General features: G+C 47.0%; 1 protein-coding gene and 1 long non-coding RNA gene across 3 annotated transcripts; one reads left to right on the top strand and one right to left on the bottom strand.

The window, feature by feature from the left end:
• Nucleotides 1–2,440: 2,440 nt before the first annotated feature.
• On the bottom strand, nucleotides 2,441–23,090 carry TMEM183A (transmembrane protein 183A). Of its 2 annotated transcripts, XM_030561132.1 has the most exons (8): nucleotides 22,961–23,090; nucleotides 21,761–21,850; nucleotides 18,847–19,002; nucleotides 10,402–10,561; nucleotides 9,038–9,218; nucleotides 4,550–4,630; nucleotides 3,619–3,774; nucleotides 2,441–2,900 (listed from the first exon to the last, which is right to left on the bottom strand). In XM_030561132.1, exons 1-8 carry the CDS (start codon nucleotides 23,073–23,075, stop codon nucleotides 2,715–2,717), a joined length of 1,125 nt encoding a protein of 374 aa, XP_030416992.1. In that variant the 5' UTR covers nucleotides 23,076–23,090; the 3' UTR covers nucleotides 2,441–2,714. The 2 variants fall into 2 exon arrangements, with proteins under 2 accessions (XP_030416992.1, XP_030416993.1); XM_030561133.1 differs by lacking the exons at nucleotides 2,441–2,900; nucleotides 3,619–3,774 and adding an exon at nucleotides 6,948–7,104 and having other exon boundaries at nucleotides 22,961–23,070.
• A 185-nt stretch (nucleotides 23,091–23,275) lies between these two features.
• On the top strand, nucleotides 23,276–26,911 carry LOC115650761. Its single transcript, XR_004000210.1, has 3 exons — nucleotides 23,276–23,389; nucleotides 24,467–24,680; nucleotides 25,901–26,911. It is a non-coding gene; the product is annotated as an uncharacterized LOC115650761 (long non-coding RNA).

Below are 26,911 nucleotides of genomic sequence, written 5' to 3' on the forward strand. Positions count from 1 at the left end.
TGTCACAGCACCAACAATACCGGGGATACCAGCACCAGCAGGCTCAGCAGATCTCTCGCGGCTGCAAATGCCTTCAGCGTGGTTGGCACTGAGACAATCTTGTGGTGCTGCAGTACTGCAGATGTAGGTGCCACTTGGGGCCCTGGACTCGATGGTGCCTGCCTCAGTGCTGGAGTGAATGGTGCCATCTGATAAGAGGAGTGCGTGGATTTTGGAATCCATATGCTTATTAGATTTAGGTGTCTGATCTTCCTCCCTCGGGGTGTCTAGAGACTCTTCTCAGGCACTGGAGAGGGTGAGCCATGTTGGGTCTTAGGCAGCAGAGGAGGTGCACTCCTAACTGAAGCCCTTAGCGCCAAGTCAGGATGATTGGGATCTTAAGGCAGACTCAGGGCTGCATCCATAAGCAAAAACTTCAGCCTGCTTCAGTCTCTTTTAAGTCCTTGGCTTAGAGTCTTTGCAATTTTAGCACGATCCCAAATATGAGCTTCCCCCAAACACTTCAAGCAGCATGAGGGTGAGTTGCTCATAGGCATCAGCCTAGAAAAGAGACACAGGGCTTGAAGCCTGGTGACCGAGGCATCCCTCGGAACTGAAAACCCCAGATCTGGGAACTGAAAAAGAGAAGTGCTATGGATAGTAACTAATAACTAACACTAAGTAACTATAACACTGGTTAACTACTTAATAGAAATTTACAATGAGCTGTACACAGAGTATCTGCTAAGGCAAGGCAAGCAATTCCACCGACTGGATGGTAAGAAGGATCTGAATGGGGCTGCTGAGTGGTGTGCGAGAGCAAAGGGCTCTCAAGCTTCCCCAGTACCACTGAGGGAAATGTGAGTGTGCGCATGGCGCATACACACCAAGAGTGGAATGCACGCGGGCAATCAGTTGAAGAAAAACTACTGATGTAAAGCTTAGAGCCACGACCATAGGAATGCAACTGGCCATTACGGTACATTTCATGAACTGACAGTTTCAAATACAAATGAACAGGGTAGATGGCCCACATCTAAGGTGGACCCAAAATACTGAGCAGAGTATTTTGGTTTGAAAACAACTTGCCTGTTATCTTCTTAAAATAGACACACAGGAAAGGTGAAAAGGGACTCTGCACTGAGATTGAGGTTTTGCCACAAATAGAATCTAATGGGGGATGCAATACCAGAGTGAATCTGGCCCCGAAATGTGCTTGGGACAGATAAACTACCACAGATAGCCTAAGTGACTACTGTGCAAGACAAACACCAGCATTGGAACAGCTACATAAGACACCCACACCTGTTTGGGCATTTACATACTGGATTCAAGTTAGGAAGGGAAACTTCCGCCCTCCCCCCTCCCCTTTTTTTTTTAAACCTATCCCATTTACTTTATCCCAGCAGCCTCCTTCAAGGACAGGCTGCTGGGATCACACAGAGAAGTACTTCTTGCCTCTACTCTGCACAACACAAGATTTGGTTTGAAATAGGACTGATAAGTTAACTGGGCTCATCTCCACTGATAAGCTGCAAAGCAGAATACTCGATTCCCATCAGTAGTTACTTCAGAGCATCAACTCACCCTGCACTCAGCCCCTGTCACACTCCCTCACGCAGATGTACTTTGCGCTGAGATTCAACTGCCCCTATGGTCTGTAGGACCAGGGAAGCTATTATCTCAAATCCCTTGAGGCTCAAAATCAGCGGATTTTAGGTGGAATTATGAAGCTCTTCTTCCTGTCATAAGATGCACAATACTTGCCGACGGTTCTGCATAAAACTCACGCCCCCTTCTATTTTGGGTATTTGTGGTGCTGCAACTCCAGATATGCTGAAGTAGACACAGTATCCTTCTTAGCCCTCTCACACGGCCAAGTACAGCCAGAAGGGTTGGGTTCATTTTTCCCAGGTAGTTAATTTGTCTGTTGGGAAGTGGATGCTTCCTCTTTACTGCTAATAGCTTTCCCACAGTCACTAGCTCCAAACACTTAGCTTAGCTCACAGACAATCTTATTCTTCTAATGCCTGAAGTCTGAGCACTTATTAACGGATGCAGTTAGTTTTTGTTTAGTTCCCACATGCCACAAGAGCCTTTCCATTATGTGTGTTTCAGATTCTCTTTCTTAAAGAGAGCATCAGGATATGTTTTGTAAGTGTTTCTTTGCCTTATCACCACACATTTAATTTAAATGTGAACTGTAAAGGCAATCTCTCTGCTTGATCATTTATGCCTTTATTGTGTTCATGCAAATTAGAGAGTGAAGCATGATTAGTGATTGTCATTGTTATTTCACTTACTGCATCAGTGTAGGACGATACTGCGGGATTTGAGTCTGATCCCGCTACCATAAGACAAACACTGATTTCATTGACACTTGGTCTGAAAATCTCTGACCACACTGGATCTGGAAACGTCTTCCGCTTCCTTTGCGCAACAGAACACAGGACGACTTTCGTTGACACCAAAAGGATTTTAAATGAACAGTTTCATGGCGCTCCTTTCAAATCATAAAATGTGAACTTTACACAGAAATGTGCTTACAAATCATTTCCATTTACACTCGGTTCTGCTCATTACTGGCTGGGAATTATATACAGAGACTGGCATTGCAGTTTCACTCATTTGTAAGGAGACTGGAGAATTTATTCAAGAAATAAAAACAGGATTTCCCTGTTCCTAGACATTCTCTTCTGCCTGACATGGCTACTCGTAGGTGCAGTAGGAGCATGCTAAGCTTTCAGAGAAAAGGGGTAGTGCGGATGCCACCAATCCAAGAGACGTACACTGTGCACAGGGTCCAGGACAACTTGTACTCCTTGGTCAAGTCGGGGCTTCTTGCCGTTCCAGACAGGAGAATCCTGGAACACCAGCCTCACTCTGTGATGTCTCATGTCAGTGCTCACGTTTATTGTGAACTGCAGGGAAGAAAATTGGCAATTTCCTTAATAGACATCTAGGCATTTTCTGAAAGCAGTAACTAATTTCCCTTCAAATAGTATCTACTACTGTAAATGCTGATCCCTGATTCTTATTGGACAAACATTTCCTTCGTAGTGTTTTACATTTAAACTTTATTTTTTAATTATTTGAAAATATAAAGTGAGGGTCTCCAAAAAGTATGCTTTTCACAAAAAAAGATACCAGAAAGACATCAAAATCTGAAAAATCAACCAACTCTCTTCTAAAGTTAAAATAAATGTTATTTGGAGCTTTGATCTTATGGAAGTGCAAAGGTGAGAGAACTTGGACACTATTCTCCAATTCTACCTTTAATACCTATAAGTTATCTAGGGTATTTTAGGTGCTGCTGACTACGACTCCTAGGCACGATGAGAAGACAAATTCTCATCCTTCCTTCCCCAAGGAACGGAGCCCATTTCACTGAACACAGCTGTCAAACAGTCCCTTCTAGTTGGGCCTCCAGGGCTGGTGCCATGAGTCTACACCAACCATGAGAAAGTTTAGTGACTTGCAGAAACTAAACTGAAGAGATTCTTGAGTGATGGCCCCAATGCACTAGGGAAATGCATATTAGTCTGCTGGTGCAGCAAGATTTACAGACAAGCGGTAATGACCAGACCATTTTCTTAGCACATTTCTATTGCGCTTACGTGCAAATTTCTTAACACTTACCAAGGTAAATACCATACCCATGACTACAGGCAGGAAGATGAAGTTGAGAGTGGTGATCTGCAGCAGACAGCAGTCCTGATCAGGATTTGTGTGAACATCCTCATACTGAACAGGTGGCTGAAGACCTTTGCAACAGTTACTCTTCAATCTGGGAGGCTTGACAGAAAGAGACAGAACGGTTCATTCAACTAAACTGAAGCCAACCAGAAATTTCATTTCATGTCTAGAGACCATCTTGGCTCAGCAGCAGATTCCTGCCTAACGTCCATGTGTTCGGGCAAAAGGGTTCCATATTCAATGAAAACCCTGGGATGGAGGGTTTGCAAGACTCTCTCCGAAGACAGACTTCGAAGGTCCTGATAGGGTGCTCAGTATTATACATTTATCCTGAGTCTGGTTAAAGGAGGGTTTCACAAAGACTACTGTCACCCCCTGATAAAAGGGTTGGTTTTGTTAGGTTTGGAAAGGCTTTGCGTGTGAAAAGAGAAAAGACATTAATGCAACACATTTCAAACTTGGGTCCCGAACTGTAGGCCACTAAATCAAAGTGGCTGGCTTTTCAGAGGAGCCGAGTCATCACAACTCCCAACTGAAGGTATCTGGAGCTATAGATACTCAGCACGTTGGGTTAGGGGCAGACAATCATCAGCCTAAATATAGATGTAGGGATCTAATCCTTTAGACACTAGAGATTGAAAATGCTGGCCTGTTTTAAAGCAGTAGAATTGCCTCCTGCTCTGGATTTCCTATTCAGCAGCTCCACAAGTGCCTTACCTGCCCACCTCTGCATTTGGCAGTATGTATTTCTACCACTATGAGATCGAATTTTAATTGATCTAATGCACCCACCAACAACTCCGGAAGAAAAATCATTATGGCTTCAAAACCTTACCACCCTGACATTTCAATGACAAGTGGTTAGCTTTCATACCTGCTTTTTGAATTTGAAGTTAAATTCCCACATAGGTTCTTGTCTGTTCCCTTCAATCTTTCTGCACCAGAAAAGCAAACACTGATAAGGGGGGAAAAAAAAAAACAGTAATAGAGTTAATTATTTCATTTTTTAGTGAATTTCAACACAGACAAAAAGAGAGCTCAAACTACAAACCACAGGAGCAGCTGAAGAGATGGCAGCAGTCTGGTCCCATTAGCTACATTAATGCATACCTGAGAGACAAGGTGGGTGAAGTAATATCTTTTACTTTCACCCACCGTCTCTCTAATATCCAGGGACCAACACAGCTACAACTACACTGCAAACATTAATGCATACCTGGCATTTTCCATTTGCAGTCAGAAGGTGGCAACCTCGCTATACCAGAGGGTGATGCAGCACTTGGGCTCTAGCCAGATAAGCAGTGATTCCTCTGTTCCGCTCACCAATTCCGTATAGAAGAGGAAAGCAGAATGGACTTTGCTCCTCTCCATACTACATGGAGCAGCCAAATTAAATTGATAAAATCTCAGGTCAAAGTATGCATTCAGCTCACACTCAGAACAGAGCAGGAGTGAGGGAGAGCAAACAGCAGATTGGAGAAGGAGAAAAAGAGGCAAATGTTAAAAGCAACTGGACAAAGCTGACAAAGCTGGGGGAGGGGGGGGGAGAAGGGCACTCTTCCTATGGATATGTGCATCTGTAGCACCCAGAGGTCATACTCCTCTCCATTAGGGCAACATGCTAGTATTTCAAAAACACAAAGCAAAGCTTTGGCGGTACAGTTCAACTGGTGGCTCAGAACATTGCTTCTTTTCTAAAGACGGATGAACACATGGGGTCCGATGCCTCACTGCCGCTATTCCAGAGGCAACCAAAGCCTGGATCTCCTGGCAAAGGTCTGTATTCTATAGTGTAATCTCTGACTGCCACACCTTTATACAGCCTTACAGCTGTGAGATTCTATGTTCTGGCATGCACGCTCCATGAAACAGAGTCTGAGGGTATGGCTACATTTGGAATTTCAAAGCGCTGCCGCGTCAGAGCGGCAGCGCTGGGAGAGAGCTCTCCCAGCGCTGCATGTAAACCACATCCCTTACGGGTGTAGCGTGCAGCGCTGGGAGCCGCGCTCCCAGCGCTGCTGCCCTGATTACACTGACGCTTTACAGCGCTGTATCTTGCAGCACTCAGGGGGGTGTTTTTTCACACCCCAGTTGCAGCGCTGTAAAGTGTGAGTGTAGCCAAGCTCTTAGCAGAACTACTGTAATCAAGTGAGGGGAAGGTTAAATAGAGCACAGTATCAATAAGCTGACAGTGACTGGAAGCTTCAGTCATCTAACAGCCATTCGGTAGCCAATAAGGAGAGAGTCTGGCAAATCTCAGTCCAGTTGCCAGAGAGCAAGTGTCCACATCACAACTGACCTGAAGTGGGCCTGATAACAGGCTCAGCAGGAAGGGAAAGAATGGCATAGAACATAGAGAAAACTTCCCTCTCACCCAGAGATGGTCTCTCTGGGTCACAGTTAAGGCCTCTTCTGGGTCAATGTAGGGAAACTTATCTGCCAATGCTGTACCTGCTAGATGCAGTCACTAACGCTGTCAAATCTGACAGGCCGCACCAGCACTAACTGCTTTCATGGATGGGGAAAAAAAAACGAACAAGGGCTGATGCAATCTGCACCTTTTTAATGCAATTTAATTCTAGTTGTGGTGAGGGACTCATGTAACCCCTCTTAGCATCAAGCCTGGGTCACTCCCACTGTGTGGCTTTGTAGTGATACAAGGCCTTTCACTTCACTTCTAAATCATATTCACAGGCAGGAGTGCTGGAAGGATCTCTGCAGTGATGAATCCCCTAGAGTTGAAGCACAAAGCTGGAGAGCTGTTCAGCCCATGCTCCTGAGCGTAACTATCTCCCCAACCAGACAGCAGCGGTGGCAAACGGTTCTAACCGATAACAATACTGACTGCTCCCTGGAGCGTGCTTAGCAGGGGGCATGCAGCAGATACTGCTAGGCTTAATTCCATTTGCAATTGAGTTTGCCGTTCTGAGTACATCTACACTGCAGCTGGAGATGTAATTCCCAGGGTGGGCGGACCTACATGCCCTTGCTGGAATTATGCTAACATGTTGAAAATAACAGTGTGGTCATGGTGGCAGCTACGGCTAGCTGTCTAAGTACCTACCTACCACCTCTGACTGGGTTATACTCGGGCGGTTAGCCCCTCCTGCCACACGATGACAGGACCACTCTGCTATTTTAGCATGCCAGTTTAATCAGAGCCAGTGTGTGTACGTCTAGAGACCCAGAGCCAGCGCGTGCCCTTACAGACACAGCTTCATCTAACAGCTCATGTGATCATGGCAAGTAGTTAAGCACAAAACGGTAAGTACCTCCTAAGGGGCAGAGGATGTCATCCGCGTGTCAGCCGTCCTGCCCTTCAGACGTGCACCGTATGGCCTGCTGCTCCACAAAAATAATGGGGGTGTCTTTAAAGGGTAAACACTTCTGCTGACACCACAACGGCTCCAGTGTCCCACACAAGCTACGCTAGGGAAAGAAGAAAGGAAATTAAAGAGGAAAAGCTGGATTCAGTAATATAGGGGTCTGAGTCTCCCTTTGCTGCATGCACAGTTTACATAACCATCTCCCATCAGTGTTAACAGACCCCTAGGGGTCTAACCAAAACCCACGAAAACAAGGAATCGCAGAGGAAACGTAAGGTCCCATTCAATGCACACTACTGTGCCTAGGCATTGCAGCACACGGAACAAAGAGGACACAGTCTGGAATCCAGATGTACAAGGGCATTGTATGCTTTGATGGTTTGAAGTCAGACCTCTACCGTTATTCTAAACAAAAGCTTATCGTCATTTAATTTCCTTTTTTAAGTGAATGGTAATAAAGAAGTACTACACGCAAAGGAATCTTTACAAAACTATTAGTATGGTAGAAGCACCAGGAGTGGGCACCAAAGCCGTTATGATGTGAACATGAATGAATACCAGACACTGACCCTTCCACTGGGGGAGGAAGGGGAGGGTCTACTAATCAGACCAATAGATGGATGGGGTTACAGGCTGCTCTGACAGGTGGTTAGGTTCAGAGGGACTGAGACTATAACAGGAGGTTAGTGGAACTGCAAGTTTTTTTCCTTCTTTTGAAGAAAGACATTGCCTGAATGTGATATTCCCGCAAAGAACTAATAGTTCAGGTGCAGAGGACTTGTGCACAAAAGGCTGCAGACGCATCTTAATCCTGACCTGCAGCACAACCTACCTGTTGCTGCTCGCTGTTCTCAGTCTTATCTCAGGGCAATTTGCCACTTTAGTAGTGTCTTCACGTGGGGAAGGACAGAAACAGCAGAGATGTCGCACAGCAAAGAAATGGATTTGTTGTATTTTGCACAGAGCAGTGATACTCAGACCTCAGGGGTTCAGGAGCCAAATTACCATCAACATTACTCCAAAAAGCCACAGTCGTGAGAATTCATTGTTTTATTTACTCTCATAGCAAAATGACTGCGGGTATTTGACAGTTGGTTAATAACACAGTAAAAGCATCTTGATTGGTTAATAATTAAATGATACTTTTTTTTTTTTAACATCATGTGCTGCAAGAGACACATTAAAGAGCCACCTGTGGCTTGGCTCCCAAGTCTCAGTCTGAGTATCACTGATATAGTGTAAACCAAAACCCCTCCCCTTGAGACCAAAAACCAAGCTGGCTTGCCACGTGTCAGCCAAGAGTAAATTAAAGCCAGGCAGAAACAGACAGAACGAGGAGTTAAGGATAAAAAGTGACTAAAGAGGGCTAGACACACGAATGCTTCAAGCAAGGACTGTAGTTTGGTTTTGCCCAATGACAGCAGACAATTCCTCCCCAGCTTCCCTGCCCAGCTGCACAGCCACACCCCAAAGCAGGCACTTGCTTCTCATGCTAGCTCCCCGCCTCATGACACTTCCCCCTTCAGAGAAACCAAAGGAAATGGTCTGCAGGAGCATGGTGTGAAAGGACTCTACTTTTAGAGGCTGTCAGTGGCACTTGTGATCCTCTGCCACTGACCCAGAAGAAACATTCCAAAATAATATAGTTACAACAGTGCAAGTAGTAGACAAAAATGCCTACCTAGCTCAAACTCCTTTCGGAGCCCGGGTTGTGTACAGGTGGGAAGGGGACAACTGTGAATTGTGTCAGTGACAGAGCTTCCATCACTGTAAAATGAAACTTTCCTAATTTGTATTACTGGAGTGTTTAGGAGCTACACACCAGGACCCCATTGTGCTAGGGGCTGTACAAACACAGGTAATTGATAAAACTTCAGAAGTCAGACTCTTCCTAGCTTCCTATCACTGATCCAGTCCATGTATTTCACTAGGGTCCACCTGAATCAGATTTATTTCTCTGAAAGGGGAATAACAAAAAGCAGAGAGTGTACCAGCTGAACACAGGTTAGTTCACTTCCCCAAACACTGCTACTTACTGTGGAATTCTTTAAAGTGCTGGGGGTAGTCTCTGGAATAGCCGGATTCCTGGAGACACGAGAAGCAAAAGGTTCATACATGTGGTATAATGAACGGATGACACACGCACGGAGGCAGTGCAGCCTTTCCATTGATTCTGGCCGTAAACGGAGAGGCAGGTACGCATCCAGAGTATAGTGCCTAAAGGAAACAGGGACAAACACAACACCCCTTGAAAAGCCATAACTGTACTGGATTTCAGGTAAATCTCAGGGAGCTACAAAATAAGTGTTAAAGAAGGTGACTGAACAAAGGGGTCGAACTCTGTGTTTATACCACATCACCTACTGACATCTCTTGGCTGTCACATTGCCTCTCCATATATGGCTGGTGTCTGGAGCACCTGCAGCCATCTTCAGATTTTGCCAGGGCACTGTACTGTTTCTGCATTAGGTGGCCTGCCAGTCTCAAAAGGCCTTCGCACCACGATGTGCCAAGGCTGCAGAGTGAGACTTAGCAAGGTCTCTGGTATCTTTACTGTGTGGCACAGTGCACAAAGAGGCTGAAAAGCGAGCACAGAAAACAGGCAAGAGTACAAATAGGGAAAGAACACTGATTTTGCCTGATAAATAATATGCTTAATAGTAGGAATAAAGTGTCAGTCTTCCCAGTGAAATAGGAGAGTCAAGGATGTGACCCGAGGAAGAAACTTGAACTTTTGCATAGTGAGCTGACACCTATATGCTCGTCATTTATTCCCTCCTCCTCCTCTATACCATCTCCCACTTCTACCATCTTCCTGGTTGTCCCTAAAACCTGGCACAGTCTTGGGCAGATCACCACAACAAATGCCTGAGGCTAAGAGGCAAAACATCCCCAAAAAATTAACCCTTCAAAATGAGGCAATGCCATTACTTTCCTGTATGCATTTTGTGAGAGCTCTGCACACAAGATGTACTCTTATGGGCACGACATTCTTTTGAGTGTTTAGGCCTTGACAATTAGAGCTCATCACATTTTCAAATCTTGAATTAGACATACAGGAAGATTACAAAATAGTGGTTATTTTCAGATTGTAAAACAGACCAGCTAGGAAGCAAATCTCTTAAGAAATACTACTGAAAGTTCTCCAAACCAATATTTAATAGAAACAGCCCAGACTAGGATATAGGATGCCAATCACCACCACTTAATAGAATGGCAAAGATTTCAGAGGTGAACATGCTGCAACCACATTAAAAAAGAACTATGTTTCAACATCTAGCATGACTGAACCAGTGAGGAGATAGATCCCTATTAACAGCTCTGCAGCAAATTCTGGTCCGATGCTGATGGACTTCCGCAAATACTGAAGCATATGTTTACAAACTCTTTGTGGTCACACCTTCTGTAGAGTCTGGTCCAAAAGGCAGCAGTGCAAGTGACAGTCCAGGCTTTTTTGCAAATCAGAGAAAATTTCATTGTATCTTCTGGACGTATGTAGGAGGCCAGCAACAACCAGATGTCAATGGGATAATCCTCTCCAACTGCCTCATCAGGGTTTTCTAAGCATAACAAACACACATTAGTGTAACATGGCTCCTGCATTATAAACCTTAAGGCATGCAAATTTAGCTGATGTGCTAAACAGAGAGGAGCCATATTCTGTAAGTGCTCCACGACCTGCCATGAACACATACACACACAGAGAGTAAATGAGGTGGCTGTGGGACAGCACAGAGTCCACATTCGCCAAAGATGGGCTCAGTACATAAGCTCGTTTACAGTAGCTCATCATGAAGAAACTTAAGGCTAGAGGCACCTGAACTCCAAGATATTGTCACCCCATGGAGACTACTGCTCCCTCTGGGTCAGGTCTTTGTTTTTAAGAGGAATCAGAGCAGCATTATGGAGCGCTGGTATCTGTTACACCAAATCTCATACAACACTAACCTTCCCAAAAGACTTGGAAACAGGTGTTTGAGGATAGACCATTTTTACATACAAAGACCAGGTCTAGACTCTACACTATGTTCAGAGGTATGAAAAATCCACACTTCTGCGTGACAAAGTTATACTAATCTAATCCCTGGTGTAGACAGCACTACGTTAACAGGAGAACTTCTCACAGAAATGGAGTACCTATGCCAACAGGAGAAGCTCTCCCATCAGCTTGGCAGCATCTTTACTAATGCGCTACAGCGGTGCAGCTGCATTGCTGTGGCTTTTTAAGTGTAGACCCACCCACAGGACCCCTGGTGCTTTAGGAAATCATTGGGATTTCACTATCAGCATAAACAAAATGTAGAAAGAGAGAAAGAAACGCATTAGTCATTGGCAACTAGTTTAAAGTTTCCCTTTTTGACAGTCATTATCTCTTGTGCAATCCACCTTTAAAAGGTGCTTTGTTTTATCTACATTTAAATTCCAGTTTCCAGGAAAGCAAACACTTCCAGGAAGGCTTCTCTAGTCATTAACAATCGATTTCCACTCACAGCACGCTCTCAAAACTGTTCCACTAGACCAGAGGTTCTCAAACTGGTGGTCGGGACCTCTCAGGGGATCGCCAGCTTATTACCTGGGGGGTCCCGAGCTGTCAGCCTCCACCCCAAATCCCGCTTTGCCTCCAGCATTTATAATTGTGTTAAATATATAAAAAAGTATTTTTAATTTATTGGGGGGGGGGTTGCACTCAGATGCTTGGTATGTGAAAGGGGTCACCTGTACAGAAGTTTGAGAACCACTGCACTGAAGTTTCACATACTTGTTTAGTTCCAAATGCACCTAGAAATATCTGTGCATTAAGCACATATATTTTTCCAACAATCTAATACTATCAATGCTGATGGATTTTGCTCGAGTTTTAAAAGATAAGATACTTTCTGAGACATGGATATCTCAATAGATTCTACAGGCCTTACTCAGCATTGAGAACTGTGGGAGAGAAGTTTCATTTGGATGTAATAAGGGTAGCTACAAACTGATTTTTTTTTTTAAATCTCCAAATAGAATTTTAAAAATTCAATTAAATACTGGTTTGTTTTTTAAATTATCCTTTTTTAAATTAAATTTGAAATTGACAATCTGTGCTAAGGCCTAAATTTTTAAAAACATGTTAAAATTATTTAAATTAAACAAAAAAATATTAAGCAGTACATATCTGCTACCAAGTTTTAAAGAATGTCAAGTCACCAGCTGAGCACCTGGAACCAAAGTTTGTTAACATAAGAACAGAACAGAATATAAGAATGGCCATGCTGGCTCAGCCCAAAGGTCCATCTAGCCCAGTATCCGGTCTTCCAACAGTGGCTAATGCCAGGTGCCCCAGAGGGAATGAACAGAACAGGCAATCATCGAGTGATCCAGCCCCTGTTGCTCATTCCTAAATTCTGGCAAACAAAGGCTAAAACAGCTTTTGACACTGCAGTAGCCTTTTTGCAGGTCCACAGAGAGTATTTTCTTCGTTTCAGTTTATACCACCAGTTCAGGTCAATTATTAGTTTATTCAAAGCTGTGAAACTGGCTAGGAGTTGAAAAAGCTGGAAAGCTTGTTTTCGTCTTCCCCTCTATGAATAAAATCTAGGTGTGAGAGGATATGATCTACTAGCTCTAAAATCTTAAAGGACATGGTGATCAGAAACAACCAGTTCAATTCATTAACTACAAAAAACTTCCTTTGTTTAATAAATGAGTTTTAAATGTAAAATGTTTTGTTAACCTTTTTAATCATCATCCAGTAAATTAGAAAGGAATCATTCACCATTTTCTACCGTGATAAATGTAAAAATTAAGAATCAGAATAAATAAGTTATGCTACATATTTGTTAAAATAAATGCATATAGATATAGTGCATCTTCCCAGTTAGCAAAAAGCACCATCAAATTTAGTGTAAAGACACTATTTAGTTGCAAATGAACTTGTTTTAATGTTTATCAACTAGTAAGCATGAACCTTTCTTTAGGAAAGGAACTAAAAAATACAAATGCAAAACATGATTAAAAGCAATGATAAAAAACAAACAACAAACAAAAAACAAACATAAATCAAGGCTTCTCCTGCCTGCTGATTTAAATCATGATTTAAATCTTTCCACCCTGGATATAATGCATGCCCGTTAGGTTGGGACTGTATGGGGCCCAAAATTTTCAAACCTAATCTGTGGCTAATCCTCAAGGAGGGATAGAAATTGGGGAGGAATTATAGTCTTGAGATTAAAACTCATGTCTGAAAGTTCAGGTGATCTTGGCTCTTCTATTGACTTATGTCACTTTGGGCTTCAGCATGTTTTTTTCGTCTTTATGATGGTAAAGGAGCATTTTTTTTACCTTAGAAGTTCAGGTCCTCTGTAAGCTAAAATACTGAATGCCCCACAATCTAAGATATTTATCCTCACTCACCAGTGGTGATGCAGGGAGGTGCGACTATTCCCATTGTTAAGGCTGTGAGAAAGCTGTTTGCATTTTTTGGTTCAAAAGTTGCTGCCACACTTTGTTAAAGTTGCAGTTACCTATCTGGAATATTGCTAGCACGTTTTTCCAAGGCATGCTAGCCTACCTTCCAAAGCAGGGCAGCAACATACAAGATACACTGGTTGTCCCGCTTGGCTCCCAAAGGCAAGCACAATGGAGGAGTGGCTTGACCAAATTTGAGTGATGATGTGACCTGGCGCATGGGGTAGCGATGTCACTCAAATTTGCAGCTACTCTAAAAAACCGTGTTAAAAAGTTGTGGTTTCTGCAACAAGATCACAGCCCAGAATTTTTTTAAATAGCCTTACCTATTGTACAGACAGAGAGAAACTAAAAAATGACTTGCCCAAGGTCACACAGAAAGTCTGAGGCAGAGCAAAAAAACTAAACGCAGGTCTCCCAAGTCCTGGGATATGGCCCTGACCATTGTGCCAGTCCTCTTCTCCTGGAAACTCTTGGCCTCAATTTTGTCATCTCTAAAATGGGGAACTGTTTCTTATCTTACCGGACTGCTGTGAAACTAAATCATTATTATTTGTAAAATGCTTTGAGATTCTCAGATGGAAAGGGCCGCATAAATCAATTTCTTTAAAATTCATTAAAAGTTACTCTATAAAAACTTACAGTTTTCCTCTCAACTACATGCAGTTAAACTCTGCTTGAATTTCAGCTAGGATACTAACCATCGCATTGTGAAGCTGTATAATCCGGTATCCACAGAATTGCAGCCAGGATGGATAAAAATCAATGATAAATAAATAAATATTGGATTTTTTTTATAAAATGCTTTTTCAAAGATAGTTTTAATTAAGATACATTATAGCTCAAAGACATCTCATCATGGAATAGGGATTATAAATTCTAATTCTATAGTATGAGACAATATATTCATGTAATGTTTAAGAAAAGTTTTGTAAATGAGTTCCAATAGTTCATGGATTAGGGACCCAGTTTTATGGGGTTCCAGGGGCTTCTGTATAGATTATTTAGGTTAAGCTTTCTATCTACCCAATGGGGCTCAGTCTAGAACAGGCCTGCACAACTCATAAAGCAGCGAGGGCCACATTACTCCAAAGAAAACAGCTGAGGGCCGAAACCTCCCAGCCCCACAGAAACACCCCACCCCAGGGCCGTCCAGCCCTGCGGAAACAAACCCTCCTTCCCCAGCGCTGCCCCACCAAAACAGCTGTGGTCCAAAAAGGAAGGTTGGGGGTGGGGTGGTGATATTTTATTTTAAATCAACCAGGGGCTCCCAGCTGAAGAGGTGGCTGGGAGCCCTCAGGGGAAAATTAAAGGGCCCGGGGCTCTAGTGGCTGGGGGAACCCAGCAGGGCCGGCTCTAGGTTTTTTGCTGTCCCAAGCAAAACACAAAATTTGGCTGCCCCCTGTCCCAGCCCTGGGCTCCCCCCACTGTACCCCTCTGCTGCCCCAGTCCTGGGCTCTCCCCCCACCCACCCACACCCCTTGCCACCCCAGCGCTGGGCTTCCCCCCTTCCTCCCCACCAGTGCCCTCCCCCCACCTCGCTGCTGCCCCAGCTCTGGGCCCCCCCCCACACCTCCTGCCACCCCAGCCCTGGGTCATTGCTAACTCACTCCCAGGGCGGATCATTCAGCAGGAATTTTGGATGTGCACAGAACACAGACAGGATTGGTTCCCATATGGTTACAGAGCTGCAGTAAAGTGGAACAATTTTCAGCTTGTGTGATTGGAGGATATCTAGATGCATATTATAAGACTGTCCTCCATAAATGAGGAAAAGTTGAGGTGCCTTTATTATTCTTTTGTTCCACTCTTTGTTTCTATGGGGAGTTTGCCAATGCAATATCACTGTCTTCCTTTTAAACAAACAAAAAGGCAATGGCTGTTGAAAACAGCAATTCCAGTCCTAATAACCACTGGGAAGCATTTCTTGCTCAAATTTATCCTACTTTTTCTACAGCAAGTTACAGTGGATCAGTATATTTAATTTGGGAGAAATGAAGTACCAGCTGTCCAAACTTGAGCTTGAGCACACCTGAATTTTGAGGTGTTCAAATCTGGAAGGCAGGTGCTGGGGGGTGGGTGGGGGCTGTGGGCTCCGCGGGGGAGCATAGCAGCAATGTGTCTGGAGCTGCACGGAGCCAGACACGCTCATCTGAGTGGCACGGTAAGGGAGCTGGGGATTGGAGAAGGGGTAGGGAGTTCCAGGGGGCAGTCAAGGGACAGGGAGCAGGGAGGGTTGGATGGGGTGAAGGTTCAGGGGGGCAGTCAGGGGACAGGCAGCAGTTTGATAGGCATGGGAGTCCCAGAGGTTTATCAGCGGACAGGTAGGGGGTGGGGTCCTGGTGGGAGTCTCAGGAGGGGGAAGTTGGGGACAAGAAGGGAGGCTTAGATAGGGGCTGGGGTCCCAAGGGGCAGTTGGGGGCAGGGGTCTCGGGAGGGGACAATCGGGGGACAAGGACCAGCGGCACTTAGATAGGTGGTGGGGTCCTGGGGGGCAGTTAGGGGCAGGGGTCCCGGGAGAGGGGTATCAGGGGACAAGGACCAGCGGTGCTTAGATAGGGAGTGTAGGTCCTGGGGGGCAGTTGAGGCAGAGATCTGGGGAGTGGGCAATCAGCGGCCCCAGGCCAGGATTCAAAGGGCTCTGGGCTGCTTGCAGCTGCGGTGAGCCCTGAGCCCTTTAAATCCCAGCTGCAGCTGGGAATCTCTGCAGGCAACCCAGAGCCCTTTGATTCCTGGCTGCAGCTGGGATTTAAAGGGCTCAGGGCTCCCTGCGGCTGCCGGCAGCCCAGCGCCCTCTGACTCCCGGCTCTGCCCGCCGCGGCTGAGATTCAAAGGGCTATGGGCTGCCTGCAGAGCACCATGTGCGGGGGATTTAGAATCCCCCTGCGGGACGCACAGTGAGGCTCTGCGGGCTGCATGTTGTGCAGGCCTGGTCTAGAAGATACCATCAGAGATGCTTAGTTTTCAGTTCTCACACTGGGGATTTGTGTCTACAGAGATAAGTGTTTTAAATAAATAAATATATAGAGGTGAGAAACAACAGACCTCAACCCTATTGTGTCTCTGAAAATTTGTGTACACAGAGTCAATCCCTTACCTCTCTCTAAAAATGCAAAGTTTCAAAAAGTTCAATGAATAGAAGATTGTTGGGGGTGGAATAGATCTGGACAAGTAGGAGGAGTCTGGAGATAAATGTGAGAAGGGAGGGACAGGCAGTAGAAACAAATGAAATTGTTTGAGCAGCATATTCCTGAAGTCTTGAGGTCTCTCTGAGTGTAGCCTTCATTGATTTGAGATCTACCATACCATTCTTTCACTAGAAAGGAAAACCTAAAATGACAGCAGGCCGTAAGAGACCCAGTTTAGGTCTCATCTATCTCTGAGTTGTGAAGAATATGTATTAAGGTTATAACAACCAATAAGAATGCACTTTTATGTAGAAATCCATGATTAAGTTGAGTCTTCTTGACTAGTGATTTCAATCAAATCCACCCTGATAGCAGCTATATAGCTTATCTACACCGTGGTGCAACTTACATCCTACTGAGCTGCACAAAATAGAATTGCTGAAGCACAGCTTTACTCAGAAGTGACTGTAAAAAAACAACTGTGGGTCCCTTGCTCCAAATTTGCTCAGTTGACCCAAAAAAGATACTCTAACACCTTTAATGAACTGCTAGCCTCACAAACTCAGGCTTGAATCTGAGAGTCAAGCTGCGTTCTTTCAGGTGCATGCAGGGGGGGAAGGAAGATAGCTTAGTGGTTTGGGCGTTGGCCTGCTAAACCCAGAGTTGAGAGTTCAATCCTAGAGGGGGCCATTTAGGGATCTGGGGCAAAAATTTAACTGGGGATTGGCCCAGTCTTGAGCAGGGGCTGGACTAGATGACCTCCTGAGGTCCCTTCCAACCCTGATATTCCATGATTCTATGACTGTTGCCAGCAATAAGGATTATGCAGAGCAAATGCTGCTCTCCATTATAGATATGAAATTCTGTGTCTTCCATGGGGTTTCACAGATGTAATTGAAATCATAATTTGAAAATAATGAGGCTGGACCTGATCAAACTAAGTTGATAGCTCTGCTGAAGATGAATGAGCCTGAGCAGTGTTAATTCTGTAAGGCTAACAGCAACTAAAAAAAGTTAAAATGTAACTTTAGCAGCAAGTCAACATGACTAATTCCAATACACACTGGGGCTAGCCACTGGAAGGTTGTGTCAGTTCACAGTCACTTTACTGGTTATAACTGCACTTGCAAGGATGGTGTCCCTAGCCTCTGTTTGCCAGAAGCTGAGAATTACTTGTTCTGTTCATTCCCTCTGGAGCATCCGGCATTTACCACAGTCGGAAGACAGGATACTGGGCTACACGGACTTTGATTCTTACAATGAACATTAATCTCCCCACAATGCCCATTTATAGATTTTAAATAATTGCTTAAACTGCTAACGAAGTAACTCAACAGCAAAAGTTGCAGAGTTAATGTTGCTAATGGAATCCCTATCGTCTGCATTTCTTGAGTGCTTTCATGTTTGCAGGATAACGGGCGATATCCAAAGAGGGAAGAAATTGGGCTTGTGCTTCAGGATATAAAAGCACCCAACTCTTCCAACAAGGAAAAAGTGGTTTGGGCTTGCTTTTTACATTAGCCGTACACAGTCTGGGCCTCTTCTTTTGTTGGAATACTTCTCAGAGCTAGGAGAACATCCCAAGAGTTGTTCCCAATCTGTGCAAGTGACAAGGGCAGCAATTTTTAGCCAAAATGTTTAAGTCTGTTTTTGTTAACAGCCTATTTAACTCACATTCTTAAACAACTGGAAGATAAGCTCTGCGGGAAAGATACAACACCCTATACCAGCTTTCAGAGCTCTCACTCCTGTTCTCTAGTTGTTCAAGGAATCCTCCCACAAGAACAGGTAATACCTGATACTTTATGCAAGCAATTGAGAAATGGCCACCCTTTATTTTTCTCTAAAAAAAAAAGGGGGGGGTGAAGGGGGTTCTCTCCTGAGACATCAAAATAATAAATAAGGCACAATGTTTCTCTCTTTGCAGATCTCCTTTCACATGGCATAACTGTAGGATTTTATATAGTGTTTCAGGAAAGTTTTTATCTGCAGCACATACGTGGTCGAAATCAACCAATTAGGCATGATTCAATCAACTGCAACAATCCAGCTTCAGTAAGAATGGGGAGATGAACCACATCTCCTACCTAGCATTCCTTTGGTTAAGTGTTTGTGCACACAAGTGCATGCGCAAACACATGTACACTTAACTGAACTCTTCAAAGAGACACATTGCTGATCTGTAAATAGCAGTTATTAGCTTGGCAAACGCAGAAGATGATCCCAGCAAGGACCCTGCAGAGCTGACTGGGTGAGTGAAGGAGTCATACCTTTGTGCCTCTTGCTTTTCTTTTTTCTAGAGGCAGTTCTCTCGTTGGTGCTTTCCTTAGCATCCATTTCATCGCTACTGTCACAGGATTCCCCAGTCACTGAGAGCACCTCCTCAGCAGGAACACGTGAGGCTTCCAAACCACAGAGGGATTTTACTGGAACCAGAAGAAATAGATTACACACACATACTAAGTACCCTATGAGAAGTAGCATGAGCTGGTTAGGGTCTACACGGGCTGGCTGCAGTTGTTTGAGAGGCATCTACATGAGCCATCTTTGCTGATATACAAGGATTTTTCTTCTGATGGTGTAAGAGTGGATACTCGGTAACAATCCCAATGGCATAACTAGAGTGATGGGGAGTTATGAATGAATCCACCTGCTCCTCTGACAGATCTAACTGATCTTCTGCATATGACAGACTTTCTTGCCCTGTGGACCTCTTTCTGCCATCTTCAGTTTTGCAATGACCATGCCTCATCTCTACAAGGCTGAATTCATGTTCTATTTTCCTGTATGACAACAGACAGGATGTATTGCCACTAAGGGAAGATGATATGGAACTGTCAAAGTAATCCACCAGGACCGAAGTAAGGGATGCTATTTAAATCCTAATAGGAAGGGGAGACAGAGAGAAAGGAGATTGTGTTGTCTTACAGCACAAAAGAGGTGCATGTGAGACAGATCATACCTGGAGAGTTGTCACTCGAAGAGGGAGTTTTTGGAAGGGATCACTTGGGATGGGAAGGCGAGAGTCTCTCCAATATAAAAAGGGACTGGATGGAAGAACAAATTACCTGATATACATTTGAATTTACTTCCTCAGCTGTTTAGACAGTGGTTGTGACAGATATTGCAACCACTTGCGGTATCTCTGAAGACCATATTATATTAAATTTATGAATGTTCTATCTACCATTGTGAGCCAGGGATTGCATTCAACTTCATGGGAAGAAGATTACTACAACTTCTCTACACACTAACAAACCTGCCCCAAGGCTTCGGAACTCAGAGCTCCAGCCCAAGCCTCAGCTTCAAAGCACTGTTCACACAACTATTATAGCACGTGAGCTATGTAGAAATATTCAGTGAGTGCACAGGGACTGCAGCCTACTCCCCAGTTAGAAGGAGAGGGATGTGGGTCCTGGTCCAGAGACAGGTGAAGACTAGAGGCTTGAAACCTGAGTGCTTGTTCCTTACAGCTACCATGACATTATGACAGTTGTAAAAAGGTTCACCTTGCAGTCTATTTAGTAGGACATCAGTAACTTAAAAAAAAAAGTCACATTTATTTCTGAAGTGTTTGTATGTAGAGGTATTTGCTGCACATAAAGTTACTCTAACTGAAAAAAATGAAAGAAAAAGCTCTCTTTTTCAGTTTATTTTGTACATTTGACAACACTTTGGATGCAGCCAGTGCCATGGTTTCTTCTGTAGAGGGGGAAATGATTCTGACTACGTGTGGATCTTTCACAGCAAAAGAGAGAGGGAAAAGAGAGCAGAAAAAAAGCTATATATAAAAAAGAAATATGATTACTAGGGACTCAAGAGTGGGGTCTAGCCCACATGAACTACATACAGCTCTCTTTTAAGAGTGGAAGTTTCCATTTAATGCATCCCTGTGCTGTCAGCTTTCACATTTTCCTGTCTATAGTCTGCATGTTGTAATGTTCCTGCATTTCTTTATTTTGATATCTGCTCCTTGTTTCTTAGGGCTTGTCTGCATGGGGAAATTTTTTCAGCATTACTGTATCAGAATAGCTCCCTGTGTGGACACTTATTACAGAATAAAAGTGCATTGTTGTGATTTAGCTTATGTTACATTGGAAGCGTATAACTTTAGTGGTATAGTTATATTGTTAAATTTCCCCATGTGGAAAAGTCCTTAGTTTTTGTTATTGTATCAATAAATTGTCGGTCATTCTACATATGTGACCATTTACATTTAAGAATGGAGGGTTGACTCAGATAGGTTTTCAGCTACTCAAGGCAACAAAAACAAAGAGCAGATGTTGGCAGCACACACTATGGATTACAACAGCCCTCTGAGAAACTGCCCAGCTAGACAGACAGATTCAGCAATCAAAAAGACATCAGAGCCACCCTCAAAAATAACTTGGGAAAGAAATTTCAGCAGCATTAGCTTAAACGCCCCCCCACCCCACCCAGGATCTTTCACTAGGAAAGCTGTATAAAATTTGATGTAAACTGGCAAAGCATTCGTAATTTCTTAATACAATATTCTCAGCTTCAGTCAAGAGAGAAGTAGAGGTCTTTTGTGCAACAAAAGACGCAAGACATTCTTTCCTGTCTAAGGAATCTGTAGATCTAGGTTTTATTTCCAACTCTGTCACAGATTTCTTGTGGAACCTCTTGGGCAGGTTACTTAAGCCAACTTAATTTTCTAGTGTAGACCAGGCCTAACTACAGTGCTCAGGGGTATGAAAAACCCACATCCCCGTGCAGTGTAGTTAAGCCAACCTAACCCCAGGATAGATAGTGCTATGTCAACAGAAGAATGTTTCCGTTGACCTAGCTACTGCCCCGCCCTTTGGCATAGGTGGTGTCTATGCTGCAGTGACATAGCTGTAGAGCTTCCGTGTAGACACTGCCGGCTGCATGGGGCTGGGTCTGTCTTTTTGTTCTATATTTGTACAGGGCCTCGCACAAGGGGGCCCTGATCCATGAGTGGGGCTCCTAGGCTTTACCGCAAGACAAATAATACAATACTCAAGACTAGATTTTCCAGAGAAGCTCAGCTCCCATCTAGGCACCAAAATAAATATCCAGATTTTCAGAGGGCTGCAGGTGTCACCTCCACAACCTGCAAGGTGCAGGCATTTGACTGGCCAGAGGGAGCCAAAGGAGGGGGCAGTGCACAGCCCAGGTGGCAGGATCTCTGGACAGACTCACCTTCCTGCTGCACTGCGTTGGCCACAGCTTTTTTCATGCGCCCAGATTTGACGATAGCAGGGTCAGAGTTGGCGTAATCTGCCACCGTCACTAGCAGGGTGAGAGAAAGGAGAGGTGTCAGGGAAAGGGAGGGGGCTGCCTGGCAACTGGGGTAAGGGGTGCCCAGAGAAGGGGCTTCTAACACCACCTGGGGAAAGAGGCCTGAAAGTGGTGCACACCCCCTACTGGGCCAGGGACTGTGTGCACCACTCACACTGGGGTAACCAAGAGGCTGCACCCCCACTCCAGGACAGGGCGGGTGGTGAGTCAGGAGCCGGGCGCCTCCAGCCCAGGACAGGGGAAGGTGGGGGCCAGGCACCTCCAGCCCAGGACAGCGGAAGGGGAGGCAGTGAGTAGGGGGGAGCCAGGCGCCTCCAGCCCACCAGGACACGGGAAGGGGGGGGATGGTGAGTCAGGGGGACGGGCGCCCCCAGCCCATAAGGACACGGGAAGGGGAGGGACGGTGAGTGGGGGGGACCAGGCGCCTCCAGCCCAGGACAGGGGGGGCGGTGAGTAGGGAGCCAGGCGCCTCCAGCTCAGGACAGGGGAACGGGGGGGGTGAGTTGGGGGGGCCAGGCGCCTCCAGCCCAGGACAGGGGGGGCAGTGAGTAGGGAGCCAGGCGCCTCCAGCTCAGGACAGGGGAACGGGGGGGGGGGGGAGTTGGGGGGGCCAGGCGCCTCCAGCCCAGGACAGGGGAACTGGGGAGGGGCGGTGAGTCGGGGGGATGGGTGCCCCCACTAGGACAGGGTAAGGGAGGGCAGTGAGTGGGGGGGGCAGGTGCCTCCAGCCCAGGACAGGGGAAGGGGGGGAAGTGAGCCAGGCGCCCCGACCGGGGCAGCGGAAGGGAGGGGGACAGTGAGATGGGGGGCCAGGTGCCCCCAGCGGGACAGGGTAAGCGGGGGAACTGTGAGTTGGGCGCCTCCACCGAGCCAGGGTAAGCGGGGTGCCCCCGCCGGTGAGTCGGGGGGCCCCGGAACCCCCAGCGGGACAGGGGAAGGGGGGGGCCGGTGAGTCGGGGCCCCGGCGGGACAGAGGAAAGGGGCTGAGTCGGGGCCCCGGCGCCCCAGCGGGACGGGACGGGGCACGGAGGCGGTGAGTCGGGCAGGGCGGCTGTCACCGCCACGGCCGGGCGGCAGCGGGGGGTGCCCCGGGGCCCTCACCCCGCTCGGAGCAGACGTCATCGGCCCGGAACTTGAGGCGCTTGCGGGCCCCTCTCCTGCGCATGTCGGCGGCGCGCGGCGCGGGGGTCGCTGCGGGGCGGCTCCTCGGGGCCATGTCCCGGGCGGGGAGCGGGGCCGCGCGCACCCAACCTAGCTGCGTCCGGCTCCGCGGCTCACCCCTCCCGGGCCCCCATCTCGCGAGAGCGCCAACCGCCCGGGGCGCGGGGTGACGCCATCTCCCCGCGCGCTCTGATGTCATCAGGCCGCCCTGTGGGCGTGGCTGGCTCCTTTCCTTACCCGTGGCTCCTGCTTAGCAACGCCCCCCTCCTCGCCGGGACACGTCATCGCCCCTTGCCCCCAGTGACAGAAAGGGCAAGTGTTCCGTGGGGGGGAATGGAAGTGTGCCCAGAGCCCCTGGCGTGGGGAGAGGTCTGGGGGGGGATACAGAGCCCCTGGCGTGGGGGGAGGGGGAGATGCAGAGTCCCTGGCGTGGGGGGAGGTCTGGGGGGGGATACAGAGCCCCTGGCGTGGGGGGAGGGGGAGATGCAGAGTCCCTGGCGTGGGGGGAGGTCTGGAGGGGGGGATACAGAGCCCCTGGCGTGGGGGGAGGTCTGGGGAGAGATACAGAGCCCCTGGCATGGGCGGAGGTCTGGCGGGGGATACAGAGCCCCTGGCGTGGGGGGAGGGGGAGATGCAGAGTCCCTGGCGTGGGGGGAGGTCTGGAGGGGGGGATACAGAGCCCCTGGCTTGGGGGGAGGTCTGGGGAGAGATACAGAGCCCCTGGCGTGGGCGGAGGTCTGGGGGGGGATACAGAGCACCTGGCGTGGGGGGAGGGGGAGATGCAGAGCCCCTGGCGTGGGGGGAGGTCTGGGGAGGGATACAGAGCCCCTGGCATCGGGGGAGGGGGAGGCACAGAGCCCCTGGCATCGGAGGAGCCCCTGGCTTGGGGGGCAGGGGGATGGAGCCTCTGGTATGGGGGAAGGTCTGGGTGGGGGACACAGAGCCCCCTAGCATGAGGGAGGAGGTTGCAGCAAGTGCCTGAAATAAAGTGGGCCTTTCTGTGCATGTCCTTGGTCACTTCCTCATCTGGTGGAGGCTCTCCCCTGGTGTGTATGGGGTTCCCCTGAAGGCCGCATCTGCAGAAGCACAGGAAATATTATATCAAACCACGATTGTTAGGTTATGCACAGCATCAAATCATTATAATCAAATACACCTGTTTTTACATACAAATCAGTTTTTCATTGTCTCGGCAAGCATGCAGCTCAGCAAACACCCTAAATATGGTGAGTTTGGTCCAGGGGCATGCCCTGTCTATCAGGGATGGTCTAGACAGTATTTGGTCCTGCCATGAGGGCAGGGGACTGGTCTCGATGACCTCTCGAGGTCCCTTCCAGCCCTAGAATCTATGAATCAAGGTAGGGCAAAGACTCTAGGTTTTTTTTTAAGGGAATCACTGCAGGCAACTAGGGACAATATTGTAAATGTTGCCACCATTTTCCACAGCCAGTGGTCATTGACGCCGATATTTCACTCCTGAGGGTAGGCAAGGGTGCATCTCCTGCAGGCATGTGGCCGCAGACCTGGTCCCTATGATGCTCGCCTGTGTGCCGCTGCCGCTTTGGTCCCTGCACCAGTGATTGCCAATTGGCAGAGGAAATTTTCTACAATGGGGGAAGGGACAGAGCAGCTCTGCCAAGGACCGATTGGCAGATGATTGGTGAGTACCTCCAGGAAAGTTTGTTAGAGATCTCTGGATGATTCTCTTGCAATCTCAGTGTGCATTAACACATTGTTCTACCGCACTGCTTAGCTTCACGGAATGTGAAGCGCACACAAATACAGCTAGTCTTGGGTACAATGTTCCCTCTAATTTTTTTCCATCCATGTGTTATTTGCAGCACCAATATCTAGGTAATGTGTGGATGTGCGCCACCAGTACAAACAAAAAGCCTAAATTGCTGGTCATGCTTAAGCAGCTTTCTGTACCTTTCTACTAACAAGCTGCAGAAGCTGCATCTGAAGGTGACCCTGCTAGGTATTCATTCTCACTAATCTATGTATTATGTATCACCTTTTGCTAAAAACTAATACTGGGCCTTGTATCATTTTCTGGTACAAGAGCTATGCAGATAACTGCCATTGACCATGTGGATTGTAAAAGCCTGAGTTTTCTAATTTGCAATATTATATTATAGCACTTTCTGCTATGGAATCAGATCATGGCTTTGTCAGTAATTGAATAGGACAACACTGAATCTTTTCCTATGCATCTAGATATATTGAACATGCATGGGCGGTGGGTATCATAGGCAAGGGTAGGCTCAGGGCTGGCTCTGGCTTTTTTGCCGCCCCAAGCCAAAAAAACCCCAAAACCCTGCGGACGTTCCCCGGGCAGTTCAGTGTGCACCCCGGCTAGCGAGGGGGAGGGGGAGGGAGCGTGGGGGAGAGAGAAGGGAGGTGCTGCTCCGGTTGGTGGGGAGGGATGGAAGCAGACTGCCAGGCTTGCTGCAGACCTGGCACTGGCTGGGGCAGATGGAGCGGGCAGCCATCTCTCCCTGCTGCAGACCTGGAGTTGGGGGAGGGAGTTGCCGCATCCTTGCACGCCCCAAGCTCCCCCATCACCAACCCCACTGCCCCCACCTACTCCTATTCTTCACCTCACCCCACTGCCATCTTCCAGGCCCACCTGTGGCCACACCCCTGAGTGCAGCATGCACACCTGCGTGGCTCTGCTAATTAAATGTGTGGCCCTTGGTGACCTCTTTTGTGGTCACCAGGTGCATACCTGAAAGGGATCCTAGGTCTTGTACATTTCTATCCCTTCACCCATGTCTAGAATATACAGAGCAAAGGACAGCTCTACCTCATATAACCGAGCAGCAGCAACTCAAAAAGATAACTTATCAGAGCTCTTCTCTCCTGCATCGTGTGTGCCAGAGATGGACTACTGGGACTGGCTAGACCTTTCCGAAGTGGAAAAGAGGTCCTGTCTCGCTGCATCGCTGGATGACTCTGCCATGTGCTCCACATCATCCTCCAAATCACCCTCTTGTCCACGACTTTGTCCTCTGGATTGAGTCCACTGTCTGCTGTCTCCAGCCCCACCAAAGTATCCATGGGGCTCTTGGTGGTAGAGGTGAGGTCTACTGCCAGGGATGGTGTCTAGCTCCTAATAGAAGCAGCAGGTCTTTGGCACAGCATCAAAGTGACAGTTTGACTCCCGTGCCTCCTAGTAAGCCTGCCTCAGCTCCTTTAGCTTTGCATGGCACTGATGCATGTCCCATTTCTAGCCCTTCTCTAACAAGCCATGAGAAATCTGCCTGTAGGTACTGAAGTTCCTACGGCTGGAGTGGAGCTGGGACTGCACAGCCTTCTCTCCCCACAGCACCAGCAGATCCAACAACTCAGGTGTGCTCCAAGCAGGAGAGCATTTGCTGCATGGAGCCACCATGGGCAGCGGGAAAGATGCAATGTGAGCTGTCTACGCCAAGCAAATAGGAACTGGAATTTCAAAAATCCCCAGGCCTTTAAAGGGGGAGGGACGGATGCCTGGGTACTGGGTGCAGGGCAGCGGAGTTCAAACTGCTGACCAGACCATTCAGGATGGACATTGTGGGACATCTCATGGAGACCATTTAAAGTGACATAACCAAGTGCAGTGTTTACACTGACACTTTGTTGATATAACTTTGCTGCAAAAAGCTCTACACCTCTCATCAAGGTGATTTTATTTTGTTGGCAAAGCAGGAGAGTTTTGTTGGCAGAAGGCACATTGCACTGTGTACACCTTCACTGTTTTGTTGATGAACCTATGTGATGTAGACAAGGCCTTAGAGAGGTGGATTATATGCCCACAGGAGACCTCCTCCCATCAGTGAAGCATTTCAAGTGTAGACAAGCCTTTAGACAAGTTAGATGTCTTCAAGTTGGCAGAGCCTGATGAAATAC

The sequence above is a fragment of the Gopherus evgoodei genome, chromosome 4 (assembly GCF_007399415.2).
Source record: "Gopherus evgoodei ecotype Sinaloan lineage chromosome 4, rGopEvg1_v1.p, whole genome shotgun sequence".
NCBI classification, from domain to species: domain Eukaryota; kingdom Metazoa; phylum Chordata; order Testudines; family Testudinidae; genus Gopherus; species Gopherus evgoodei.